This window comes from Spea bombifrons, chromosome 1, assembly GCF_027358695.1.
Source record: "Spea bombifrons isolate aSpeBom1 chromosome 1, aSpeBom1.2.pri, whole genome shotgun sequence".
Classification (NCBI taxonomy): Eukaryota; Metazoa; Chordata; class Amphibia; order Anura; family Pelobatidae; genus Spea; species Spea bombifrons.
Genome location: NC_071087.1, coordinates 101,311,195 through 101,320,811, shown reverse-complemented (window position 1 = coordinate 101,320,811; position 9,617 = coordinate 101,311,195). Strand labels below are relative to the sequence as shown.

Here is a 9,617-nt window from a genome sequence, read left to right as displayed (position 1 = left end):
GCAGAGAAAGAGGAACTCTTATTTCACATCAAGTAGGGATGCGGCCAAGCAGAATACTTTTTCCTGGCTGCCAAGACTGCTTTGAAAAACAATGAATAACATGTGTTCCCTTTAAAACTTCTTCTAAAAAAGCCTCTTAATAAACTAACCTTTAGCTACAAAATGAATGACTTCACAGCATATCAAGTCAATATAGTGGAAGAATTTCTAAACATTTGGGTTCCCTGGGTCCAGTTCTCTGGCAAACACAACCCATACGGTTACAGAGCTGAGGGGCCCTACAAGCAAATCACAGCCAACAAATATTAACAATACACAGAGATCAAATAATTGAAAAAAAACAGCAATTTTGGGATTTCCGAAATTTACTTTACAATGCTGACCTTTTTCTGATTTCTCCTGCTATGCTTGTTTGTGGGGGGGGGAAACACACACAAAACAATGATTCTATTGTTATATGTATTTCTTGCATTATCACTCTTTTGCATTTTATGTATTAAAAGAAAAACAGTAATTTCATAAAAATAACTGGTGTAGTATGCATTCAGACATAATTTTCAATCTGATTAAAACATAACAGGTATCTTCACCTTTTGACTGAAATAATAGTAGATTCTGTTCTTTTTATCTCTGACTATATTAATATGGTTTTGGTTATTGGTGTTAAATAAAGCATTTGATCATCCTGTGTTCTTATTTTACAGTATTCCTTGTTATAACAGATAAAGGACATACAGCAAGACCTTCCTTAAACAACACCACATTTTCTAAAACTCATCAATACAATAGCTGAATACAAGAAACACAGACTCCACCATATATATTTGTATTTTAGCCTTAATTACACTGCTGTATACAATAATGTAGTTTTGCACTGAAATAAATGTGGTTTTACTTAATTCTGTACCAATAAACTTGCAGACCAGGAAGTTTAAATTGTTGCCATGTGATATTTTGGGTGACTTTGCCTGTTCTAACATCACACTGAGCTGGCTCTTCATGGCAATGCTAATGATGTCCTGCCTAATTCTTTATATACAAAAAACAAAAACTGTCTGCGCTTCTTACCCTAATAAAGTTGGCAAAAAATATATAAACATAATGTAAATGAGAGGTTTTGGTTATATGAATTGGCCAAAGCATAATTAAGCTCACCCGCCACGTCAAGGCACACTCTCAATAGGGTGAGAACCTACTCTCACCTCCTACATAGTGGGCACACAAAGCAGTTTATACTGCTACCAAAACCTTATTAATGTGTGGGGGAGGTGCAATTAAACCTCCTCCCTATTAACCCCTGGACAGCAAGCTGCAACCAGACTGATGAGGTTGTTGGCTCCTCATCAGTCTGGTTGCAGCTTGCTGTCCAGGGGTTAATAGGGAGGAGGTTTAATTGCACCTCCCCCACACATTAATAAGGTTTTGGTAGCAGTATAAACTGCTTTGTGTGCCCACTATGTAGGAGGTGAGAGTAGGTTCTCACCCTATTGAGAGTGTGCCTTGACGTGGCGGGTGAGCTTAATTATGCTTTGGCCAATTCATATAACCAAAACCTCTCATTTACATTATGTTTATATATTTTTTGCCAACTTTATTAGGGTAAGAAGCGCAGACAGTTTTTGTTTTTTGTATACATTGTACAGCCAATACACTGTTTCTTGCAGCATGCTTACACCTGTTTGGTAGGCCTCGTATTATACATTTGTATTATTTGAGCCTGTGACTAGCTTAGCGCACCGACATTTTTCTTTTCCCTAATTCTTTATATATTCAGAGTGTCAAGCTGGATGATTAACAATAGTCATGCTACTATTTAGCACAAGGCAGTATGATACCCATTGTACAGCTCTACAGAATATGATGGCGCTATGTAAGACAATAAATAATAGTAATGATATGGAGCTAGACTATTTATATCATAGATTTGACTAATGGAACATAGAACACAACAAATGAAAAATACACAGCTGTCTGAAAATACAATATTACTACAAACTAGAATAATTTTGAAACAGAGAACAATACAAATAAAAATACTTATTTTTAATGTGATATAGTGGAAAACCCGTTTAAATAGCTTTGTATATATTTACCTAACCCAATCCATAAAAAAACTGCCTGGAATTCTGAAACATTTCCTCCCACCAATGAATTTTGTATACATTTTTCATGTTTTCTGTTTTTCAGTCTTTTTCAGTAAGAAACAAATCCTACTTTTCTGAGAAATGTTTCCTCTACGTTCTAATTAAACGTTATTTAGTCCAATGGAGTAGAATTATTATTTATTGTTATATACTGGTATTGTTATTGTTATTTCCTCTCTAACCTTAGATGATCCCCCAGTGTTGTCTGTAAAGTTTTATAAATAATAAAAAAAAAAGGTTCCAAAGCAAGTCTTTGTATTGTCCTCAAATATAATTGTATATGATAATCATATCCTCCAAAGTAAACAAGACCAACCTGGAAAGTCTGTCTTCAGAGCTGACATCTTCCATCTCCTTAATTTGGTGTGTTCCCCTATCTATTAACCCTTTTATGTTCTATGATTTGTAATGCATATTCAATTTGTGGTCAATATAAAAAGGCAATATAATATTATTTTCCCACACTTATTCAAACAGGATTGTGATGAAAAAACAAATTTGCCTTCCTGCACCAATCAGTTATAGATGTTTGCTTTTTTCATCCAGACATTATGATGGCCTGTATATTTAGGATGATGTTGTAACAAGTATTTGATAATATTTTAAATCAATTTGCGTGTGAGACGTATCCTCAACACATCTGTCTACATTTATGACATATACAGATAAAAGACTCTGGTGCATGAATGTATTGTGCAATGGACTTTGTGAGTAAATGTGTATTGAAACATATATATATATATATATTATATATATATATATATATATATAATTCCAATGATAGTTACCGGCACACCTGGGACTTGTACTAAATGATTGCACAAAACTCAGATTTTCTGGTCAACGTTTCAGTCTTTTTATTTATAGACTTTCATCAGGACATGCATGTTCTACAACAAAGGGACTTATCCCTTTAGGCCAGCTCTAAAATATATCACCTAACTGTAATAATAAATGTATGTTGTGAAAGTAGTTAAGTATGTTGTACTGCTTTCATCATGTATTTCTGAGGTTTGAGGCTCATGCCATTAACAGGTGTAAGTGACAGGTTTGTTGCTGCACACTTCTCAATTTTAAGTCTTAGCCTGATTGTTTCATAGTGCCAGTGCTTGGTGGAGCGATGTAGTTCAGTAATCTAATGTAAGATTATCACAAGTGAAAAGAGATAGGTATACTGAGGTTAAAATGGAGAAGACCTACAACACCATCTCCTTCTGGCATTAGCAGGTACCTAGTTCAATTTTCTTATTTGTTCTCACTTGCTCTAACTATTACTACTGTGTTACCCCCTTATTATTTTCTTCTTTTTCCTTTTCCTTTATCTCACTGACCCCGTTGACAATCCAACTGCAAATAAAAACTATCTTTGAGATCTTGTGATCACTGACTTCTACTTTTTTGCAAGAATAAAAACATATTTGCTTAACCAAGAACAGGGCCCCAATTTCCTTTTTTACCACTATGTCTTGTTTGTTCATGTTATGGTTATCTTTTATGTTACTCTTAACATTGTTAAATCTGTATTCTCCTTTCCTTGTATTAGCACTACAGGATCTTCTGGCACGTCATAAAAAACATATAATGTAATAAATAAATCCATTGTTTACCAGTGTGGAAGGGTAAATGGTGAAAACGAGGAATGCCTGAAAACCTCATGAATAAATGCTTCCATGAAATGCATTTTTTTCTGTCTTCAAATCTTGGCATTCTACTAAATCCAATTTTAGTACCTACAAGACAACAATATACAGTATAAATACATAATAGTGAATCTGTCCTTTCCCAAATCCCATGTTATCTATATCTGTGTGAGTATTCCTCCCTATTTATTTCTCTTTTCTCTATTTCTCTAATTTACTGATTTTTGTTGATTGGTCCAGGCAGCATTATTACGGTTGGATGAAGTGAAATAACATCAGGATATTGATTAGATAAGCCTAGCTCTACGACATGCATCCAGCAATACAAACTGTAGGTACTTTTATTAAAATAGTACCCCTTTACATTTTTTTTAATTTTATTTCATGATTTTACATGTGATTGATATTTTTTAATGTGATGTTAGTAGTGATTTAGGATTAATACTGTGGTTGAGCTAATGTTGAGGTTTAGAATTTAGAATAAGTAACATAATATGTTACTTCAGAGGTCAGTTGAAGTAACTTCCACTATGGACAGGTTGTGTACAAAAATAGTAATTCAAAGAGCTACAGTGCTTCAGGTGTAAACTAATCCATAAAAAAATAGTGAAGAAGACCAGTTTTATATACATACAGGGCTCAAATTTTGTTACAGAGAAGTAGGTCTGGCCCCACTCCATGGGCAACCTGTCAAAATTAAATGTGATCAAACTATCCTTTTATTTTAAATAACTTGTGATATGTTACAAATTGATGTACAAAATAGATTATCATTTGCTTAAATATGTATAGGCTTTTCTCTGTACATTATTGAGATACAGTGAATAAAATATATAAATTAGAATATGGTACCAATCTCCTTGTGAATTTTCTCTTGAAGTTCAGGAAATTTCAACAAATAAAAAAGGGACCACTGGAGAGCAGAAGATGTTGTGTCAAAACCTGTAAACATTTTTAAAACGTAATGGACATTTGTAAATCACATTCTATGTAATGCATTACATAGTTGTACATTTGAACTAAAACGAATGTCTATTTTGCCTAAAGCTCTAAATACAAAATGCTTTCCCATTTTACATTTGCATCTACAAGTGAAAGAGTGGAAAACCGAAAAATGGTTCATGTTGTAATGTATGCCAAAAATATTGGAAGAGATCATTGTGATTAATTAAGTCTTTGTCTTTCCACAATTATAACTTCCGCATATGTATGTTATTGTCAGTTACTATAAATGCAAAAAAAGGTTACCTGCTCCAAAAACATCAATCACAGTTGACAAAACCTGAGCATCTGTCAAAACAGAATGTTTGTCTTTTAGCTTTCGTTTGCTACAGTCAAGAAGGAGTGCATCGGTGATATCTCTAATATGATTCTACAATACACAGAGCAAAATATATATTTTGAGGCACAAAGATATTCCCAGGATGAAATGCTTAGTCATTTGCCAGTTGGTGCTGGTAAAATCATAACCCTATGGACAAGCGCACAAACTGGTTTATAGCTAATGGGCCCATGGACCCTGATCTATTATTAATTAGAATAAATCACAAATGTCAAGCATGTAAACATACATTTAAGTTGGTTTTCTGAATTAGACTAGATAGGCACAAAGGGAAGCTTTCACTAGGAAGATTTCTTTGTCCCCATAATTATTACAACATTCTATCACTGACCTTATCGAATGAATCATAGTGTTCTTTTATTTGTTTTTTGGAGAAATTATTGAACCGGTCTACAGCTTTTAGCAATGCCTTTAATCCTGGTAGGGGAAAGTAACGTAAAATTGGAATGAAGTCTGCCGGAGCAGCTGAGGCGGCTGAATTCTGTGCCTCTTCGCTGATTTGTATGACTCCAAGAAACTCATCATCATCATCATGGTCATAACGCTTTCCAAAGCAAAGTGCACAGACAACATTTGCAACAGCGTATGTAATATGGTCTATGGGATTATAGTAGCCTTTCTTAGAAGAATGTTGTAGTAATGTCTCTACAAGCAGGTTTGCTTCTTCCGATACATATTGTTCAAACAGACTGGGAGAGGAGGCAGATCTTGCTGATTTAGAAAATTCCCTCAAACACATCTTTGCTATTTTCTTGTGGAGTTTCCATGGTTCCCCATAGTTTTCAGTAAATGACAAACTTGTTCCATCATTTAACAAACTGAGAGTATAGAGTTTTGGACGGTCTGCAAATTGTTCTCCTTGCTTTAGTAGCACCTTCTTAACTGTCTCCAGGCCACTCACCACCACAACTGGCACCACTCCTAGATGTACAAGAAACACATCTCCATACTTTTCCTTCATTTTTGTGAGCGAGATATGAGGCAGCTTTCCAATTTGCAATATGTTTCCGAGTATAGGCAATCCCCACGGCCCTGGAAGAGGTTTGCCTTTTCTTGTTTTTTTTCACCTCATAATTCAGAGGACAATGATGAAAGTCATCAATGATAGTGTCACTTCTGAAGTCATGGGAAAATATACCATCCTTAAAATAGTTAGCTGAAACCAAATAACAAACAGAAGAAACTGTTTTATGTTGTCTCATTATAAACAAAAGTATATATTTTTTTGAAAGTTGACATCCCAAAGTATTTTACTAGGTGCATTTTAACACTTTTGATTTCATTATTTTAGTGCCAGTCTGTCCTAAACATTGTAGTAAAATGTCATTTTTTTCATTTTTAACAAACCCATTCCAGCCAAACACAGTATTTCAGTACATTTCCCTAGGTACATGAAAATACTGAAACAACTTGTGATTTGTGTTCAGAAACACTCCCCGAGTACAGGAATACCCCATATGCATAGGTAGGGCATGTCTTTTAGACACTGCGGGTTAAAAATCGGAAAATGCGCATTACAGTTTTCAAACATGGAATTTTGAAATCAGTTTGCTGGGTGTAGGCCTCATTTAAGACACAGTAGAAGTCCCATATTTCAGTTAACCCCCTAAAACTAAAAAAAAGAAAACATTTTTCACATCCACTTTTACCATGTCTATTTTTCTAAGTGGATATTATATTTCAATAAAGAGGCCCACCAAAATCCTCAGCACCAGGCCCATGATGCTCTTAATCCGGCCCTGTTTGCCGTCCCAAGAAATGCTTTTGGACGCCACAGCCTATTAGCTATTATTAGCTTGTATGCGGTCCTGCGATCTATAGACCTAATGCACGCTGTGCAGAGCATCTTCTCCTTCGTGATTGGAGGTCAGCTCTCGCGTGGCAGCATGGACGTGAGTTTCTCGACGAGCGCTGTGACATCAGGCGTCACGTCAGCAATCATTTGGAGTGAAGGGGGAGGGGCAGCATTTCACACTTTTGCCCCAGGCAGCACAATGTCTTGGGCCAGCCCTGCATAGGAGCACAGCATTTCATCATATTTAGTCCTGTAGGAGTTAGTGATGGGAAGTTCGGATCATTAAAGTGAATCGGATCATTTCGATTCGTTCACTGAAATGATCCGATTCATGATCCGGATCTTCGGATCACTCAGTGTGTCTGCACGGAGTTACTGTTTTCCAGTAACTCCGTGCAGGCACACTAACGATTGGCCCCGCCCCTTTTATTATGAATCCTCCCCCCTGCCTCCAGTGATGTCAATGAAGGCAGAGAGTCGTTCAAAGATTCGGATCTTACAGGGATCCGAATCTTACAGTGATCCGGATCACTGTAAGATCCGGATCATTGTAAGATCCGGATCATTGTAAGATCCGGATCTTTGAACGACTCTCTGCCTTCATTGGCATTCTAATCATTAAGAGAATGTCACCATACTGTTATAAATAAATATATTAATAATCACTGCCCCCAGGATTTACATTCCCCTTTACCTGCAACTGCACCTTAAGCTAACTTTATTAAATTAATTAAATTAACCCTCACCATTAAATTAACCCGAAACACCCCATCAACCATGACTGCCCTAAAATTAACCCTTAACACACCATCAACCATGACTGCCCCTAAAATTAACCCTTAACACCCTATTAAGCATAACTGCCCCAAATTAACCCTAAACACCCCATTAAGCATAACTGCCCCTAAATTAACCCTAAACACCCCGTTAAGCATAACTGCCCCCAAATTAACCCTAAACACCCCATTAAGCATAACTGCCCCCAAATTAACACGAAAGACCCCATTAAGCATAACTGCCCCTAAATTATCCTTAAACACCCCATTAAGCATAACTGCCCCCAAATTAACACTAAAGACCCCATCAACCATACCAATTTATTAGGTAATTTATCTGGAGTACATGCAATTAATTTAGGGGTAGTTATGGTTAATGGAGTATTTAGGGTTAATTTCAGGGGCCGTTATGGTTAATGGGGTCTTTAGGGTTAATTTCAGGGGCCGTTATGGTTAATGGGATCTTTACGGTTAATTTCAGGGGCAGTTATGGTTGATGGGGTATAAGGGTTAATTTTATGCTGATGACTGAGGGTTAATTTAATTAATTTAATAAAGTTAACTGTAGGTGCAGTAATAGGTAAAGGGGGGCAAACTCAGGGGAATCTAAATCCTGGGGGCAGTGTGAACATTATTAATGTATTTATTTATAAAAGTATGATATCAGTAATATTCTCTGAATGATTCGAATCTCTGTAAGATTCGGATCCTTGTAAGATCCGGATCCCTGTAAGATTCGAATCATTCGACTCTTCGGTTCATTCGACTCTTCGGTTCATTCGACTCTTCGGTTCATTCGACTCTTCGGTTCATTCGACTCTTCGGTTCATTCGACTCTTTGAACGACTCTCTGACTCTATGAGTCATCGTTCCTATGAGAATTAATGAGCTGTAACCTGACCCCAGAGTGCTCTGCAGATGACTCACAGCTCTAGGATCAGGTTACAGCTGCATGATGATTCACAGACTGAACCGCTACAAACGAATCGTTCAGTCTAGTGAACCGACTCATCCGGATCACTAAAAAGAACCGGATCAAATGAACGATTCGTTCATGATCCGGACATCACTAGTAGGAGTGATCAAAAGACTCGTGGGGGATCTTTTTTGCTGTTGCTAGTCTGCCTCAGAGCCCTGTACAAAACGGGTATTAACCCCTAAAATGCCGTGACTGTGTGCTTATGTACCAGGTACATCACAGAACCAATGAGCCCTCTTCGGCTCCAATGTATCCAATGACCTCCAATGTATTTAAAATTTCTTTTTTGATATAATATAATGCCTGTGAATACACTAAATAATAAAGGAAGGAACTTATTGCAAAACAAAGACAAAGTAGAGTGCCAAATGCTCTGCAGCACTGCAAATATTGCTTGTACTGCAGTGGTTAAACAAGTTAGTCTATTTATATCAAAACATCCAACATGCCTGGGCACAAGACTTCTGTTACAATTTATGAGAAAAACATCAATATGCTGAGCTAAACACTGCTTTTTAAAGAATAGAAGTTCTACACTGTTACTGTGTAATGTCATGAGAAGTAACCCTTTTAGCACCAGGACACCATTATTTCATATATCTGATAGCACATGGCACGTTTTGTTCCCTGCTATGTTTAAAAGCCTCATTCTTGTAAACTAAGCAAGCTTACAAAATGCATGATAAAGCAGTAGTAATGACATTTTATTACATAGTCTGGCATAATTTTTGTGGCTTCATACGAATCGGCAAAAATGTGGTAAATTTGCAATTCGTACGAATCCGAATGCACAAGTCTATTTGATGCTATGCTAAAAAAAAAACAAAAAAACTGTGACTATACACAACCAGGGCCGGCCTTTGGGGTGTGCGACCTGTGCGACCGCACAGGGCGCCACACTCCAGGGGGCGCCGCCGCGGGGTCCGCCGCCGCCGCAGCAC

General features: G+C 36.8%; 1 protein-coding gene across 1 annotated transcript; it reads right to left on the bottom strand.

Annotated features, from left to right (window-relative positions):
- Positions 1–207: 207 nt before the first annotated feature.
- On the bottom strand, positions 208–6,262 carry LOC128502467 (cytochrome P450 1A1-like). The gene is made up of 5 exons (XM_053472326.1): positions 5,458–6,262; positions 5,033–5,156; positions 4,637–4,726; positions 3,752–3,874; positions 208–278 (listed from the first exon to the last, which is right to left on the bottom strand). Exons 1-5 carry the CDS (start codon positions 6,085–6,087, stop codon positions 208–210), a joined length of 1,038 nt encoding a protein of 345 aa, XP_053328301.1. The 5' UTR covers positions 6,088–6,262.
- Positions 6,263–9,617: the final 3,355 nt, after the last annotated feature.

Excerpts from the sequence above, each read along its gene's own strand:
- LOC128502467 (XM_053472326.1), bottom strand. The coding sequence starts at position 6,087 with ATGAAGGAAAAGTATGGAGATGTGTTTCTTGTACATCTAGGAGTGGTG. Across the intron at positions 5,157-5,457 it reads ACTATGATTCATTCGATAAG|AATCATATTAGAGATATCAC; the intron begins GTCAGTGATAGA and ends TGTGTATTGTAG. Across the intron at positions 279-3,751 it reads CCATTTACCCTTCCACACTG|GGCCCCTCAGCTCTGTAACC; the intron begins GTAAACAATGGA and ends ATTTGCTTGTAG.